Genomic DNA, 18,645 nt, shown 5'->3' on the forward strand with positions numbered 1-18,645 from the left:
TACAAATCGACAAATCGCCTTTTGTGAAATGAGATATTCAAACAAAAAATGGTTCATACAATTCAGAAACTGTGTAGCTGTTGTAGTTCAATTTTATCCTTTGTTCAAAATTTATTTCCTTTGTTTCAAACTCATTATCATACATTAACATGACCGAGAACAAAGGAAAATAAAATTTGAACCAAGTATAAAATTGAACTACATAGCCACCCTTGTTAAGCTGATGTTGATCATAAGGACAATCCGCTATCTTTGATCACTTCGCGTCTCCAATTTTGTTCAGTGGTCAACTTTGACACTCATTTGGCATGTTGTGTTTCTAGTTTACAAAGTTTAAAATGTGAAGGTGTAGTCTGATCGTCCGGGTGAGTGTAGTCCTGAGAGGGACTGTTGTCGGTGGTAGTGACTGACGTTTCGACAACCTGTGCGGAAGTCATCATCAGAGTCAAGTGAATGATTGTTGTCAGTAGAATGTTCTTATTCCAGTTCGTGTAAAATGATCGGTTGGTTTTGCCGTGATGTTATTGGCTGTAAGACTCAAGTGACGTAAGTCGGTCATCAGTCACTACCGCAATAGCGATCGACAACGAAATGCACGTCGACGAGGTTCGCAACCCAAGGAGGATTGGGTCGAGGGTTTCGTTCTCGGCGGGAAAACGAAAGTTAAGCAGTGTGTTGTTTTGAGGCGACGACGAGTTTTGGTTCTCTGACTAGTTGCTCTTGTTATGGCTTTCAAAAACGTCCGAAATCTGCTTCTAATTAATCACGACGATGATTTCATCGATGATGATGAATTTGTTGTTCTGTATACGACCTCTATGCATCGAAAAACCTCGAATTTCCGTACGATTCGTACGCACCTTTTGACGTGGAAGAGCTTGATGAGTCTGAGAGTTTTGCAGAGTTTCGCTTTGGAAATCGAACGAATTCTGAAGGAAGTTTTGCAAATCTCTGACACGCTTACCTGTAGTCAGCGCTTTGTTTGTGATGGACTAGAAGGTCTCTGCGTGCTGCTAAAGCGGCTTTCACACCCAGACAGATATGGGGACGTGATCCATAGGTTCGCTAAACCTGTTCCAGTTCTTAGCATGATCACCAATCAAATGATTGACTATGTGTGTATTAAACTGTAATCATGAGGTCCTTTGCCCTGTCAACCTGTGATGCTTTCCCATACTTTCCCTTTCTCACTGCTTTTCGGTTTGAAATTGAAAGGTTCACTCGTTACAGCTTCGCGAAGCATCAAGACATCATGGTCTTCCGTCCAAACAGCATGTAAAAGTTTAGTTGTTTACTTACGTTTTCACCAGAACGTAAAACCTGCTCAGATTCAGTCGTCGACGAAGGCTGGACGACGTTTGGACAACATCGCACATGCGCAAAACGCTCGCGCGGATAAATTTTACTTCCGCCCGTCGTCGTCGTGCCATTTCGATGTCGATGCTTAAGGTCTCTAATATCGCTGAGTCTGACGCTCACAATCTTGAAAAGCGTGCTGACATTCTTGGTACACAATTTTTCTCATCCATTGCTTTGCCAACTGCTCATTTTAACATTTTCGGACTTTAAGGAGCTTTCGGTGGAAGGATGGTCTCCGCCCTACTTGAATCACTAAGAAAAGTAGGAGCATGTGCGCACGAAGGAGGACTTTTTACGTGTTTTGGTGTTAACATTAGCGGATTGTCGGTTATTATTTGTAACCTTTAAGAGCGGCTATTAATTTTGTCTGACAGTTACTACGAAATTGGTTGTTGACCCCATTCCCTTCCTCGCTCCACCTTTCATTAATAATCTGCTCATTTGTAATGGAGAAATTTCTAAGGTACATCTCGACGAAAAGCCAACAGTAGACAGCAAGAGATTACCTGTAAATGTAGAAGAAAACCTTGGATAAAATATGTAAGTGATTTCTATATAAGTGTCAGTTTTTTAACCATTTTCTTTTTCCTTGTGCAGAGAGGAGACCTATATATAACCGGTTTTTTGTTTTTCGGTGAACCAGCATTCAACTCAAGCTTAACAAATAAAAAGTCAAATATTTTGGCCGTAAATCTGTGTTACATTTTAACACAGATTGACCGACGAACAAAATTGCAGGCGTGATGTAATCAAAGATGGCGGATTTTTCTTTGATTAACATCAGCTTTCAGGGCATCAAATTATCTTTTTGCTACCAGCACATTTCATGTGAGTCGATAAGTATCACGCAAAAGAAGACCAATAATTTTGATCGATCTTCCCAAGAGCTCTCACTGCGTTTAATATTTCAAGAAGGCAACGAAGCAAATCGAATCTGGTATATTGTTGACATAATGGCTACTTATCTAACAAATGATATCGAGCCAAAAGTTGCAGCTGAGGCACATTTCTTGTAAATTTCAAGCTATTTTTTGTTAATGAAACAAAGATGTGGTTTACGGATTTTTGATGATACAGGCTAAAAAGCAGGAGTTAGATGTAAATTTTACGTCAGCACGGAGAATGAAATCAGTTGCCCCAAAATTTTATTACTGATATTGGAAGTCCAGTGATGGCTTCCACTACCCATGTAGAATTACTAATCAAAAGTGGTTGGTCATCGGAGATATTGGGCCTTAAAATACCCTTATTTTTGGACTTTGTTAAAACCAGAAAAAGTTGTATTTACTTAAGGGAGATGCAAGGGAATAAATGAGATGAAAAATCTAAAACAGTTCCATATTCTTAAAGTTTGATAGATAGAGAACACAAATCAGTTAATTGAATTTGCAGATGGCTTTTCGGTTGTCACAGCAGTGCAAAGTTAGCTAATTAAATATGCGAAAATGCAGGAAAGGGGGTTTTCCCTAGGGGGACCCTAGATCTCCCACGGAATTAAATATTTTGACCTATTATTTTCACACATTTGTTAACTCATGATACTTAGCATTTGTGCCAAGTTTGAGCCAAATCGGTAATTTGAGCTTTATCGCCCTTGCCCAGTTCTGCCCGGTTTTCTCGTGGACACGCTCTTAAGTTATCGGCAAGTGGTTAATCGTAAAGCACAATGGTTTAATATCGCATCAATCTGCTTACCGGTGAAGTGAAATGGTTTAGCATGACGACAAATGATTTAGTACAAAGCGAAATGGTTTAGTATTACAGCAATATTGGTTTATGCCGTAACCGCCAAAAATGCAAAAGTAAAATGGACAAGTCAAGCTTGAACAAAATAGTCTATGTGGGGTCTTACGTCACAACTCTTACGTCATTAAGATCGAATTTGGCGCGAAATTCACCAGAACGAGGTCTTCACCGCGCCAAGTCAGCGACTTCCCTACCTTCAAGGGAAGGGTTTGACGTTAAACTGTGTGCAACTTAGAGGTAATTAACAACGCCTATACTTGAGTACCAACATGAACACGCGCTCTGGAAATCCAAGCCCATACTCGAGAAAACAACGCAGAGGTCAAACGTCGACGCTTGCGCAAACTTTCCTATGGGGGAAAAGGGACCTTTCAGGTTTTGAAAACGTAAAACCTTTTAAATTTCAAAACGAGATGACAAATCAACAGGATACCCGTAATTAGATAACCTTTGAGTTCTCTATCGTTCGTTTCTTTTACAGATTTCCACAGACGCTTCAATTCTTTGCATATTTTTCCTGACAGCAGCCGTTTCTTATCCTTACCTTTGAGATTTTGCGCGAGAAGTTGTAGTCTCCCTTGCAGCCCTTTCCGGCGTCGTCACGCAAGCAAAAACTCCCCCACCAACGGCTGCTCACATTCGAACAACATTCCTTTCCGGAAATTGGCCAATCAGCATTTACTTACCATATTCTGGAAAGCGTTCGCGCCTCAATAATCAAACCAATCACAGAATTCGGATTATCCGAGCGTTGAAACTGACAAAATGGCGTCTCTTGAAGACGCTTTCGACTTAGTGCGAGATACTTTTGGTATTGAGAACTTGAATTCGCATCAGAGAGAAGTCATAACAGTAATTATAGAAGAACTTTATTGAAGAACTTTATTAGAAGCTTGTAGCTCTCTTGAGTTGGAATAGCTGTAGCGGTCAACATCGATACAAGCCTTTATTATCTCAGGAAAATCCCAAGCACTTCTCCCAAATAAACAGACTTTATCTTTAGAAACAGCAAAATAGCAAAAAAAAAAAAAACAGCGATCATTATCTGATATTTTCTTCGGAGTTTCGATAACATTGCATTCCATCTTTAGAAACTAACGCTAACGCGCTTCTTGTGAATTCGCGGGAATAAAAATATCGCGTGTTCATTGGTTGTTTGTCAGACAATCACTTTATTTTGATTGGTTAACACATTACAATGGGAAAGGAATGTTGTTCGAATGTGAGCAGCCGTTGGTGGGGGAGTTTTCGCTTGCGTGACGACGCCGGAAAGGGCTGCATGGGAGATTAGGGAAGTTGGAGTGTGGCCACAATCAAAATTGGCCCTTGAGCGCATGCTCAACGTTTGACCGCTGCGTTGCGAAAATCAAGCCTGGCGCACGCTAAACGTGCACAGGAATTTTGGAGAAAGTTGGTTTTAAAGCTTAATGATTTACATTGATATTCCTTCACGATGATGGCAAAAAAAAAAAAAAAAATCAACGGAAAACGATTGTTGAGGGAAAGGTTTGACCGCTTTATATATGATTTCCGAGTCAGATCTCCGTAATTAAGGCGTTCAGTAACAAGAGGCCCCTTCACATTCTATGATCCGGACATGAATCCCACAATGTTAATTTTAGAACTGTACAATTACAATTAAGGAAGAAAGTACGATGATCTTGAACATACAGTCTGTATTCGATACCGCCGTCGGTGCTGTGGTTGATACCACAGGGAGCCTAGACTCGTCGCTTGTCTGGGCTCCCTGTGGTTGATACGAAGCATCTCGCATAAGTGTGATATCTATGCTGTGATTACAAAGTTAGTAATAATATTGATTTCATTGCAGAATTTCGCCTACTTTTGCCTCGAAAAGTGTTCCTGAATACTTCACTTATTGTCCCTCTACCTGAATTTCGTATGTTCAATTGAAGTAGGAGCAAATGTACGATTCCCGTAGTTTTTTTTTTTATGCTAATATTTTTCAAATAAATTTTCGTTATCATGAGTTTGTATCATGATGTTCGTGTCACAAATGCACCATCAGACATGTAATATTTGTTGCAGTAAATTTACAGGGATCATTCATACACTGAACACGTGGTCAGCACTGGAGATTGAAAAGAATCAAATTCTCGTGGAACCTTATTAAGGACTTTAAGCAAACCACGACGGCGACGACAATGAGGACGTGGAAAAACAAAAGATCTAATCGGCAGAACAATAGCTCAACACGTGCATTTAAAACTTAGTACATTTCTTAGCCGTCCTTTACAAAACAACAACATGAATTCACCAAAATTCGCGTCGTCTGCGAACCGAAATCGCGACGGCAAATTATTTTAATTCCATTTGGAACTCAACGCTACTTTTATACGTTATGTTGAGGTTGAGTTGTGGCGCTGTATGAGATGGTAAACACGTGCAGCCATTTTCGAAATTCTAATTAAAAGTAGAAATTCATTTTTTAATCGACGTCTTCCCTGGCGTTGCCGTCCTGACTACTTAAGGTCCCTATTTTTTATCAGCTGATAACACGCGTGTCTTCCCATTTCTTTCAGCCACGCGAAAAAAAAAGCGTGAGGGAAGTACGAATCACGCGAAGACCTTCGACAAGGGGAATTTAGGAAAATTAAGAGTTTCTTTTTGTTTCTTTGAGCCCCATACTTTAGTTTGATTCGTGCTTTGTTCGCACCTTTTCTGTCTGGTTCGCGGAAACTGAAAAGAGTGATAGACAGACTCTGCCGGAAACGAAATTAAAAAAGCCACTTTTTTTAAATGCTTGCGACGGCTAGAGAGGTTGATAGCAGCCCCTTGTTCAGTTGTACATGTAATATCGTTCAAAGTGGAAGTAAAATGTTGGCCCTAACTATTATCAAAGCAGTTTAGATATTCTACCACAAACTTCATGCTTGACTGACTTTTGCCTGCATTATTTATTTTATTTATAATGATATTTCTTGACATACAAGTCTAGCCCAAGGTTATCTAAGGTTTGGAAAATTTCAGGAGACAGTTACTAATCTCATCGATACAACTAAAAGTTTCTCGGCCCTCACTTGAACAGTTTTGAGAAGTTGAATAATAGTTGGACAACAAGAGTTTACGGGGACAATAAAAGCTTTATTTTATAAAAGCTTTATTTGAGTTTACGTTGGACAACAAAAGCTTACGTTTTGAGCGTTAGCCCTTCGCCTTTCGCTCTGTCGAAGGGCTAACGATTAAAACGTCAGCTTTTTAACTCTATACGGTCCCAATTTGTTACCTCCACCGACGCAGCACCACAATTTCTTTAGAAACTTACCCCAATTATAGTTGGATAATCATTCAGTTGAAGATGTAGAGTAGTTTATGTCATAGCTTTGAGATATGTTTTGGCTCGTTTCAGCGTTACGTCACTGAAATTTGAGCTCGAACAGGAACAAAAAACAACGATATCCCATTTTCTCATTCCTTTTAGGTTTTCCTTTGGTTGGTGACAAATTAAACGCCATTCAAATATTATTAATGAAACACGTGGGATGGTAAATCTACTAAAATGTTCACTTTTTGTTCAACTCTGGAATAGATCTAGATATGCCAGAAACCATAGCCTGACTCATGCTGATCTTTGTAGCTTATTTTTTTAATTTAGAGATCTGATGGAGTGCCTATTACCACTACATCATGACGACAAAACGCAAATGTACTTTGTTAATGCAACTAAAAATAAGTTGTGATTTTTTCTTCAGTGTAATACATTTCCATCAACGTTTTTACATATTCGATCATAAAAGACATGTCATCTATTTGCAGCCAAAAAAAACTACTTTAATGACACTGTCATCTATTGTGTTTCACATATTTAAGTTTGAGTGTGTTAATAAGCTCTTAAACTCATCACCAAATGAGAGGACAAAACAAAAACGCATTCCACAACATCGTTCGAAGGCAGAATGGGTGTGAACTTTATTTCAACTCGGATCGATGAGGCTGATTAGGTCTCTGGCAGTACATGCTAAGAAGACACATGTTAAGAAGACACATGCTACAGAAGACACATCCATTGCGAAATGGTACACAACGTTTAAATGTCCAAATCATTGACCAAATTCAGAATATGCATCCATTGCGAAATGGAACACAATGTTCCAATGTTAGTTATTCCTTAGTTTGGTAGAAAGGGGATCATAAAAATCTTCTATCTCCGGCCTAGAACAGCATTCACACGCATCACCATTGATATTTTTAGCTCGCAATATGTTAGTCACCAACAAAAGCCTAGACAAAAGGAGAAATTAGAAAATATAGGATGTTGTTATTGTAGTTTTGTTGCTATTGGAGCTAACAAAATCTGTACAACAAGCTGAAACGGGCTAATACCTTAACAATAAAGAGTTAAAAAGCTGACGTCTCGAGCGTTAGCCCTTCGTCAGAGCGAAAGTCATTCGTCATTCGCTTCGTCATGATTCCCTCTGACAAAGGGCTAACTCTCGAAACGTCAGCTTTTTAACTCTTTACGGTGGCCCATTTACAATTTCAACTAAGTTGATAGAGCTCAATTACCTTGTTACCCCCACCGACGCAGCATACCCCCTTTAATACCTCAACAATATCTACAACTATCGATCACCTCATCTACTTCAGTTTGCAACCTTCGATCACCTCAGCTACTGTACATGTAAGGTTATCACCTCTGCTATTTTCCAAATACTCAATGACCGTTGAGCTCTTACCTCGACTATCCCATGATGGTATTTTCAAACAAGAATGTTCGTCACCAACAGGAGCAAAAACAAAAGAAAACGCGAGGCATAGATAATATAAGATATTGCGTTCTTTCTTTACGTGTCATGATTGGGCGTATTAAGCACATGGTGTGCAAAATAAAGACAACAACAAGCTATAATATTCTTATCTGAGATAGTGTGCCTGACTTCTAACTTTCTTCTACAAATATTTCATAGCTCATGAGATTCGACAAAAAGCATTTAAATACAAAGCCAATAGAAAATGAATAAGCAGAAAGGCAGACAGAAAAATATCTTGCAGAGAGAAAATCAAAAAGATCTATTTTTTGTTTTATCATAGGAACAATTCTTTGCTTCTCTGGCCAATGGAATGTAAGTTCGTAGAATCGCTTTGTTACCAGCGAAGGACAAAACAAGCCAAAACAAAAAAAACAAGAGAAGTAGAATCTTCTCTTTTTTGCGCCACTGGTTAATGGTACTAAGCACACCATGAATAAATGAAAACATCAACAAGCTAAAAAAATTCACGTCACGATTTGATATTTGATATATTGTACTGAATTCTAACCTCTTTACAAACTAAAACTTAGGAGGGCTGCGTAAGAAGGCACGTATATTTCAAGCCAGAGGGTAAACGGTGAAGCAAAGAGGCAGACAAGAAAGAAAATATTGCCGTCAAATTCACAGTCCTAGGCTCACATATACTCCTAAATTTAAAAAACAGAGAACCTAAAACACTTAACTTATTTAAATATGTAGAATGTTTTTAACCAGAAAAATCTTAAATGATAGATGAAATCACTCCAGTTACATCGCCGAAACGTGCCAATACAAAACTGTCAAAACTATCAAAACCACTCTTCAATTTTTCACATTGCATTGGTAACGTGACGGAAGCTATAGGCGTAAGTTTCCTCTTTGATATTTCTAAAGATACACCAGTTTTCCTGCTGGAGTACGAATGTTACTGAAAACTCAAAATTTAAGCCAAGTTTAGTCTGGATCACTTCTGTTACAAGGAAAAAAGGCTAAAAAATACGTTCATTACTATTATCTCAAAAGATTTCAAAATGGTGCATGCAGGGCTTCAACGAGTTTATGTTGGTATCCTGGTCACTACTATCATATTGGCCGATCAAATATTTGTGTGCGTTTCCTCTTTGATTATTTAATTTAAATAAAAGGAACACTCAGGCATATAAACGATTTAATGCCAAGCTAATACAAGGCATGAGCAAAACTTCGAGTACCATTTCGTGACATTAAACTTTATTCACGATATCACTAGAGTTACGACGAATCATTTTCTCCAGAAGGAATCTTGTGGAGAAAAAAATCTTGTGGAGAAAAAAATCTTGTCGAGAAAAAAATCTTGTGGAGAAAATGATTCCGTGAGAACCAACTCTACAGCGTAATATTTATCAAATGTGCTTAAGTGCACTTCGTTCCTTTGCCCAGTTATGTGTTGAGCTAAAGTCCTTACACATCATCCTGGCTCATGGCATATGGCCTTGGATCCGTTCCTCCTTCTGTAAATTTACTTTTCAGAGGCATTTTTTTCTCCACTCCTTAAAGTAAGATCTAAGATGAAAGCAACAGAACTGCAGAGTTGGTTACCAGCTCCCTGGTCGTGCAGAATCACTTTTCATGTGTTCAAAGGAACCTTGCAATTGGATATTTTGATGTGCAGTTTTTATCAAATGGTTGTGAATGGTTGGAATTCCTTATCAATATTGCGCGTGATCAGGTCCACAAAAATCTAACAATAGCCTAAAAAAAAACAACTAATTAAAAGTGTATTAATCAAAAAAAAAAAGGAAAAGAAAAAAAAATGCGTGATGACGGTGAATCAATGTCAAGTGTACTTGTCAATGAAACAATTGTCAGCTCATTCGTCTAAAGGCAAAGTAGTTAAGTACTAGAAGTAATTATTTTCAATTTTTGTGCGTCAGCCTCATATGTAACCTCACTACAATTACATACCAATCAAAGTCTTCTGACTTCAGGAACAACAGCGCTAACAAAAATACTTTTTCCAGTATAGCCAATTTTGGTTTCGTTGTTAACCTCACCCTTCAGTTACGTAATGAAAGGTTCGATTGTCCACGACAACTGGAAATACCAAAGAAAAAGCTCGCATAAAAAGAAAAATATAGTAACCAAAAATTGGTAACAAAAAATAAATAAATAAATAAAAAAGAAAGAAAACGAAAATATGGAACAGCATTGAAACAGCGATGCAAATTTTCATTTTTGTAACTTAATATTATCAAGAGAATATATTCTCCTGATTTTACAGATTAAAGAAAAGTACAAAAGATTACGAATGATATAAAAATAAAACTTACAATAACGCATTTTCGAGTACGGAAATACTTAAAGCCTTCTTGAAGAGCACATAGAACCCGACGTTTGTGTTGACCAAGAAGGCCAGTATAATCTATTACAGGAACAATATTTTGAAGTTCTAGACACGTTTTCCCAGGTTTTCGCGAGTATAAATGCCCCTCTCCAATGACAAAATCATCAGAGTAGCACTGCTTCTACAAAGAAGCTGCTAAGTTGTTGGAGGCCCAAGCAAGAAAAGGACCGGAATGAACAAGTTTGTTCTTTCCGCCCTCGTGGCATTCTGCCTGGCTGTATCTTTGCAGGCTGTTGTATCCTATGAACCCCTAGAAACAGCTGCCTATGAAGCCGATCAATCTGACGATTTGGGCGCTGTGAAGGATGCAGTCGACACCAATGCTGACGAAGGATTTGAAGATGAACTGAGCGATTACAAAGATGAAGATGAAGTTGACAATGATGAAGATGAAGATGAAGTTGACAATGATGAAGACGAAGAGGACGAAGAGAATCCAAACGGGTGAGTCGGAGCTTTTTTTGCCACCACAAACGTCAAAATGTTTTGGTTGTACTGCTAAGTTAGTTTTCATTTAAACGTATCGGACGCCAATCCCAACCCAAGAACAAAGAATACTCAAGGAAAAGGGCCAAAAAATGATTTGGATTAACCCATTTATTAAAAGATTCTTCCTTTACGTACACGAAAGAGATTACATTATCTTTTCATGCGACCAAGGAAGCTGCAAAATGTTTGAGAAAAGTTTAACAAACAACGTTTTTATTTGCAATCGAGTTTGGCTCGAAAATGTATGCCACTATGCAATCTGTATTATTAGAATGGAGGCATTTCTACGCTTGCACGATAATCTTTGGTTACTTTTCGATTGTGACCGGTATTTTCTTGTAGGTCGTTTTTGGGTCAAAGTTCTACTGAGAATAAAAAAAACTTGCCCCAGAAATCATCTATATTATGATTGCAGTGGAATCCATGAACTCCAATTGGGTTGCAGTTATCGCTATACTAAATTAATAGAGATTATGGACATTTTGAGTTTTGGTTTTCAGAGGATTTTCATTCCTTTGCACTCGGGTGGGCACACAGGTGTAATGTTTGCAAATGCAAAACCATAAACTGAACCTTGCACTAGCTACAATTTCGTCCTTTTTAAAATGTACAGGCAATTCACGGTAACGAGAAATAGCATGGAGTCATAGGGAAATGACCTTCTTATGGATCAAGTCGTAAAAATGACCTGCCCTCTCTTCTTTACTAAACCAAATGCCCCATCAGAATTTGAAAGTGTAGTGTGATCATCCGGGGGAGTCACGGTAGTCCTGAGAAGGACTGTTGTCGGTGGTGGTGACTGACGTTTGGACAACCTGTGCCGAAGCCATCCTCAGAGTTTCTCCGTAAGGGAGACAAAATTTCTGATTCAGTTTATTTTTTGAAATAAATCAGCTGGTTACTTGATATCGTGCCCAAACTGAAGGAAAAGTCCTAATTCCTTTCTTATGTCTTCTTTCAGAAGCAGTGACGTTCAAGCAGATCCAGTACCATTTTTTCGCAGAATCAGAATTCCAAGAATCCCGCGACCGAGATTTCCAAGAATTCCACGTCCAAGATTTCCAAGAATCCCGCGACCGAGATTTCCGAGAATTCCGCGACCGAGATTTCCAAGAATTCCGCGACCGAGATTTCCAAGAATCCCGCGACCGAGATTTCCAAGAATCCCGCGACCGAGATTTCCAAGAATCCCGCGACCGAGACTTCCAAGAATCCCGAGGTTCCGGATTGGGAAAAAGTAAAGGGACCTACCCGCTGACTTAGTCATTTAGAAACCGGAGGCTATTAGAAATTTTGCCATCTCTCTTTAATTTTAACTCAAATTGTGTTAGCAAGAAGTTGTAATTGGTAAAGTTATTGATCAAGTCAAGTAACTTAACTGAGGGCCAGGGCCCCATTTAAACTAGCTATTAGCTGAACTGGGCTACCCTGTCTAAATATTCGAAATACAATTACATATAGCTGATAATAAAGCACACTTAAATGGATGTTATTTGATGCACATTGTTTAAGGGTAGAATTTGCAGTCCCCAACTATATCACAGCAGAAACATCGTTCACATACTGAACTCAGAATTGAACAAGTTTTAATATAGACCTCACGAGTCACTAAGATAAGCTGTGTGCGCAAGCGTATGCACTTATGCGCTTGTTACGTGAGCGTGTATCAAGGCCATGAGCATGTTGCAAGGCCAGCACAAGCAAGCCGATCCAAAAAAAAATAAAATAAGGTAAAACAACGATACCATGAGATTTAGGTGTTTTTCAAGCTTTGTGGGGTCAGGCTAGCAAAACCACTCACGCGACAATTCTCAAACATGATTCTTGACCATGAAAGGATAAAAAATAGCACTCTTCAATGTCGAGGACAAGGAAAATAGGGAAGACAATCAGCATTAGTTTTTACGTGAACAATTTCAGCACAAACTTCCCTCTGGTTTCATAGTCCAATTCGCGCCGATGCGGTTGTTTTCCACACATTAACGGCTTCATTTTCCATTCAATATTGTACCGAACTTGGAAACTAAAACAATATTACCGCTAACACACATGTACATGTGACCAGAACCTTCGTGCCGGGCCGTAATCTACTGACGAAAATGGCACATATCTTGGCTCTCCCTCTTGAGAACCAATGTTGCGGAAGTAACAAATTGCTGTATATTTATTATCTATATTAAAACTTTCTTTCGGGAGGCACCCTCGCAACAACAAAAGGTGTCCTCTTCCCGAGACGATAGGTTCCTTTAATGGAAATTATATAAAGGTAATGGGAACATTTGTACATTATTGCCAAAATTTATTTCTCTAGACTGGAGGTGGAAAAGAGATATCCACTAAAGAAAGATATCTTCCAACCGCAGACCTTTCTATTTCAGGCTACCAGCAGTAAAGCGAGGGCTGCGAGGGCTACATTTTAGAAACATTCGTAGTCAACCAGGCCATTGCTAGCTTCATATGTGACAAACACCTCTGAGATCAACAATGAAAGGCATGGTGAGTTTTTAGCTCGATTGTTGAATAAAGAAAGATATCATTCGTTTTGGAACGAGCGCAGGGCAGAGAAAAAAGATTACTATCATAACTCAATTTGTATTCTATGCTTCTGGTACTTGGAAAAGATGTCGCTCTTGCCGTGATGACGACCTTGTTAAGTGGTGTAAAATCTTAGCGTGCGGAATGTATTCAATCATTAATTAGGGATTCTTCTTTGTGTTGTTACTGTTTCTCGTCGTCTATTAATGTTTTCTCACCGGTTAGTTAGTTTCTGTTGTTTTCCCTGTCACGTACTTTCGTTCATTATTGTTTCTTTTGCAATTATTGGCGTCAATTGCACTTTCAGTGAGAGTCGTTTTCGCATGCATTAATTTTAGTTTTTCGTGCATATATAAACTTAGTTTTCTCTGTTCAGGGCCCTTCTTTTTTCGGTAGTCGCGCTAGTCGCAGTTCGCTTTCAAGCGGTTCCTTTATTCTTCATTTCGTCTTCGGACAGTGTTTTTTCGTCAAGCGCAGTTTTGCAGTAATCGTAACAATGTAAGTATTGTCGTTTCAAGTTGGCTCAGTGTATTTCTTTCATATCACCTTCACTTAATCAATTGTTGTAATTTTGTATTTATTTATTACTTTAGAGTTTCAACCCACATTGTTCACTGTCAGTAAATCGCCTTCTTTATCAGTAATTGTGTTGTTGAGAAGTTACAATTGTCGCAGTCACAAGTTGTTTGGGAGTATTGTTGTTTGAATATATCAAATTATCGAGAAAAACCTCTTTTGCAGATCAGTATATAAAATGTCTCCTACAATTAAATTGTTTTCGCGTAGATTTTCCATCGAATTACAAAAGTTAGATCCCGAGAAAATGGCTCATCCTCGGTGTAAAAACCTGTGAAGCTCACGAGGGACGTAAAACAACGACAACAAAACATTATAAACAATAGCGTACAGCAAAACAATACCTCGAAACAAAGAAACCCTTGTCAGGTTTTTACACCGAGGAGGACCCGAGAAAATCGTCATTATCTTTTGCGGTGTTTAAGTGCCCCATTAAAAATTGGTTACAAGCATGCGTGACTTTAAGGCCGCAAAAGTACAAATATCACCGATATCTATCGCTTCTCATTTGCATTAGATTGCCGTTACTATGCAGAACAAATGACGCCTAACAAATCATAATGAGCGGTTAAATTGTTTCAGAACAAATAACTCTTCAGTTGTGTTCGTTTCCTTCTTGATTATCTAATTTAAATAAAAGGAAACTTAGGCACCTAAAGCAATTTAAATGCCAAGCTAACATAAGGCAGGAGCAAAACTTCCTGTACCATTTCGTGACATTAACCTTTATTCACGATATCACTAGAGTTACGACCAATCATTTCCTCCACAAGGAAACTTAAATAATCCCGTGAGAAATAACTCTGCTGCGCAATAGTTATCAAATGTGCTCAAGGAAACTTAAATAATTCCGTGAGAAATAACTCTGCAGCGCAATAGTTATCAAAAGTTCACCAGTGAGTGCACCTCATTCCCTCGCCCAGTTACGTGTTGAGCTAAAGTCCTTACACATCATTCTGACTCATGGCATTTAGTCTGATCCGTTCCTCCTTCTGTAACTGTCCTTTTGCGGGGCATTTACTTCTCCACTCCTCAAAGTAAGATCTAAGATGAAAGCAACAGAGCTACACTGTGTTGGTTACCAGCTCCCTGGCCGTGCAGAATCACTTTTCATGTGTTTAAAGGAACCTTGATATTAGATATTTTGATGTGCAGTTTCTATTGATTGATTGGGATCGGAGTTCCTTATTAATATTGTGCACAATCAGGTCCACAAAAATCTAACAATAGCCTAAAAAAATTAACTAATTTAAAATATATTAATTTTAAAAAATAGGAAAATAAAGCGTAATATTGGTGAATTAATGTCAAGTATACTTGTCGTGCCATGACTTTACAAGTGACATCATCAACTTATCCATGTCAATCGAAGAGTCCCAACATAAAAAAAAGGAACAAAGACAAAGTGCAAATTCAGTGTATGAAACAATATAAATAAAACAATGCTTAGCTCATCCATCTAAAAGCAAATTAATTAAGTACTAAAGGAAATATTTTCAATGTTTGTGCGTCAACCTTGGGTGTAACCTCACTACAATTACGTACTAATCAAAGCCTTCTAACATCAGGAACAACAGCAACAAAAGCATGTTTTCCAGTATAGCCAATTTTGGTTTCGTTGCTAACCTCACCCTTCAGTTACGTAATGAAAGGCTCAATTGTCCACTACACTCGAAATACAAAAGAAAAAGCTCGCGTAAAAGAAAAAATAGTAACCAAAAATTGGCAACAAAACAGCGATGCAAATTTTCATTTTTGTAGCTTAAATATATACATAAAATTTATCAAGAGAATATATTCCCCTGATTTTATAGATTAAAAGAAAATACAAAAGATTACGAATGATACAAAAATAAATCTTAAAATAACGCATTTGCCAAAAACTTTATGTCAGTCATTTTACACTTGGCGAGTACGGAAATACTTAAAGCCTTCTTGAAGAGCACATAGAACGCGACGTTTGTGTTGACCAAGAAGGCCAATATAATCTATTGCAGGAACAATATTTGAAGTTCTACAAACGTTTTCCCAGGTTTTCGCGAGTATAAATGTCCCTCTCCAATGACAAAATCATCAGAGCAGCACTGCTTCTACAAAGGAGCTGCTAAGTTGTTGGAGGCCCAAGCAAGAAAAGGACCGGAATGAACAAGTTTGTTCTTTCCGCCCTCGTGGCATTCTGCCTGGCTGTATCTTTGCAGGCTGTTGTATCCTATGAACCCCTAGAAACAGCTGCCTATGAAGCCGATCAATCTGACGATTTGGGCGCTGTGAAGGATGCAGTCGACACCAATGCTGATGAAGGATTTGAAGATGAACTGAGCGATTACAAAAATGAAGTTGACAATGATGAAGATGAAGATGAAGTTGACAATGATGAAGACGAAAAGGAAGAAGAGAATCCAAACGGGTGAGTCGGAGCTTTTTTTGCCCCCACAAATGCGAAAATGTTTTGGTTGTACTGCGACGTTAGTTTTCATTTAAACGTATCGAACCCAAGAACAAAGAATACTCAAGGAAAAGGGCCAAAAAAAGATTTGGATTAACCATTTATTAAAAGATTCTTCCTGTACGTACACGAAAGAGATCACATTATCTTTTTATGCGACCCACGACTAAGGAAGCTGTAAAATGTTTGAGAAAAGTTAAACAAACAACGTTTTTATTTGCAATCGAGTTTGGCTCGAAAATGTATGCCCCCATGCAATCTGTGTTATTACAATGGAGACATTTCTAAGCTTGTACGATAATCATTGGTTACTTTTTGCTTGTAACTGGTATTTTCCTGTAGGTCGTTTTGGGGCCAAAGTTAATAAAGTTCAACTTGGAATTAAAAGACTTGCCCCAGAAATTATCTATATTATGATTGCAGTGAAATCTATGAACTCCAATTGGGTTGCAGTTATCGCTATTCTAAATTAATTGAGATTATGGACATTTCGAGTTTTGGTTTTCAGAGGATTTCCATTCCTCTATACTCGAGTGGGCACCCAGGTGTAATGTTTGCAAATGCAAAATCATAAACTGAACCTGGCACTAGCTACATTTTCCTCCTTTCTAAAATGTACAGGCAATTCACGGTAACGAGAAATAATATGCAGTCATAAGGAAATGACCTTCTTATGGATCAAGTCTTAAAAATGACCTGCCCTCTCTTCTTCACAAAACCAAATTCAAATGCCAACACAGAATTTGAAAGTGTAGTGTGATCATCCGGGGGAGTCACTGTAGTCCTGAGTAGGACTGTTGTCGGTGGTGGTGACTGACGTTTCGATCGACAACCTGTGCTGAAGCCATCATCAGAGTTTCTCCGTAAGAGAGACAAAACGTCTCATTCAGTTTATTTTTGGAAATAAATCAGCTGGTAACTTGATATCGCGCCCAAACTGAAGGAAAAGTCATTATAATTCCTTTCTTATGTCTTCTTTCAGAAGCAGTGACGTTCAAGCTGATCCAATACCATTTTTACGCAAAATCAGAATTCCAAGAATCCCGCGACCGAGATTGCCGAGAATCCCGCGACCGAGATTACCAAGAATCCCGCGACCGAGATTGCCAAGAATCCCGCGACCGAGATTGCCAAGAATCCCGCGACCGAGATTGCCAAGAATCCCGCGACCGAGATTGCCAAGAATCCCGCGACCGAGATTTCCAAGAATCCCGCGACCGAGATTTCCAAGAATCCCGCGACCGAGATTTCCAAGAATCCCGCGACCTCGATTTCCAAGAATCCCGCGACCGAGATTTCCAAGAATCCCGCGACCGAGATTTCCCAGAATCCCGCGACCGAGGTTTCCAAGAATCCCGCGACCGAGAATCCCGAGGTTCCGGTTTGGGAAAAAGTAAAGGGACCTACCCGCTGAATCAGTCTTTTAGAAACCGAGGCTCAGAGAAGTTTTGCCATCTGTCTTTAATCTTAACTCTAATTGTGCTAGCAAAAAGTTGTAATTGGTAAAGTTATTGATCAAGTCAAGTGACTTAGCTGATAATAAAGCACACCTAAATGCATGTTATTTGATGCACGTTGTTTAAGGGAAGAGCCGTTTTGGAGTCCTACAACAGCAGAAACGTTGTTCACATACTGAACTCAGAATTGTTCAAGTTAGCCCAATGCATAGTGCGCTGGACTGTTGTGCGGGAGATCGAGGGTTCGAGCCCCGGCCGGACCAACACTCCAGGTCTTAAAACAATTGAGAAGAATTTCCTACCGTTAATTTCCCACACACGAGATTACTGTATGATGGATGTCCTCACCTGGGGTGGGATGGGTGGATTTATTGAGCCCGCAGTAATTGGCGCAAGCTGTTGCGGTGTCCCCGCCCGTCGGCGAATCTAATAAATTAATGCATATGTGGACCTCACGAGACACTAAGATAAGCTTTGTGCGCGAGCGAATGCACTTATGCGCTTATTACGTGAGCATGTATCAAGGTCATGAGCATGTTGCAAGGCCAGCACAAGCAAGCCGACCCAAAAAAAAAGAGTGAAATGAAACAGCGATTCCACGAGGTTTAAGTGTTTTTCAAGCTTTGGGGGAGGTCATGTTAGCTAGGCCACCCACGTGACAATTCTCAAACATGATTCTTGACCATTCAAGGATAAAAAGTAGCAGTCTTGGATGCCCAGGACAAGGAAAATAGGGGAAGACAATCAGCATTAGTTTTTACGTGAACAATTTCAGCACAAACTTCCCTCTGGTTCCATAGTCCAATTCGCGCCGGTGCGGTTGTTTTCCACACATTAATGGCCTCATTTTCCATTCAGTATTGTACCAAACTTGAAAAAATTAAGGAAACTAAAACAATATTA

General features: G+C 39.0%; 1 protein-coding gene and 1 long non-coding RNA gene across 5 annotated transcripts; one reads left to right on the forward strand and one right to left on the reverse strand.

Moving 5' to 3' along the window:
* Positions 1–6,796: 6,796 nt before the first annotated feature.
* Positions 6,797–8,082, reverse strand: LOC148722404 (uncharacterized). The gene is made up of 2 exons (XR_015992234.1): positions 7,803–8,082; positions 6,797–7,347 (listed from the first exon to the last, which is right to left on the reverse strand). It is a non-coding gene; the product is annotated as an uncharacterized LOC148722404 (long non-coding RNA).
* A 1,565-nt stretch (positions 8,083–9,647) lies between these two features.
* Positions 9,648–17,844, forward strand: LOC111323030 (uncharacterized). 4 transcript variants are annotated; one of them, XM_088735236.1, is made up of 2 exons: positions 9,648–10,683; positions 17,268–17,844. In XM_088735236.1, the coding sequence occupies exons 1-2, from the start codon at positions 10,412–10,414 to the stop codon at positions 17,680–17,682; spliced, it is 687 nt and encodes a 228-aa protein (XP_088591362.1). In that variant the 5' UTR covers positions 9,648–10,411; the 3' UTR covers positions 17,683–17,844. The 4 variants fall into 4 exon arrangements, with proteins under 4 accessions (XP_088591362.1, XP_022782037.2, XP_088591365.1 ...); XM_022926302.2 differs by lacking the exon at positions 17,268–17,844 and adding an exon at positions 11,690–12,215 and having other exon boundaries at positions 10,326–10,683; XM_088735239.1 differs by lacking the exon at positions 9,648–10,683 and adding an exon at positions 15,887–16,246 and having other exon boundaries at positions 17,271–17,844.
* Positions 17,845–18,645: the final 801 nt, after the last annotated feature.

This window comes from Stylophora pistillata, chromosome 10, assembly GCF_964205215.1.
Source record: "Stylophora pistillata chromosome 10, jaStyPist1.2, whole genome shotgun sequence".
Taxonomy (NCBI): domain Eukaryota; kingdom Metazoa; phylum Cnidaria; class Anthozoa; order Scleractinia; family Pocilloporidae; genus Stylophora; species Stylophora pistillata.

Excerpts from the sequence above, each read along its gene's own strand:
- LOC111323030 (XM_088735236.1), top strand. The coding sequence starts at position 10,412 with ATGAACAAGTTTGTTCTTTCCGCCCTCGTGGCATTCTGCCTGGCTGTA. Across the intron at positions 10,684-17,267 it reads GACGAAGAGAATCCAAACGG|AAGCAGTGACGTTCAAGCTG; the intron begins GTGAGTCGGAGC and ends GTCTTCTTTCAG.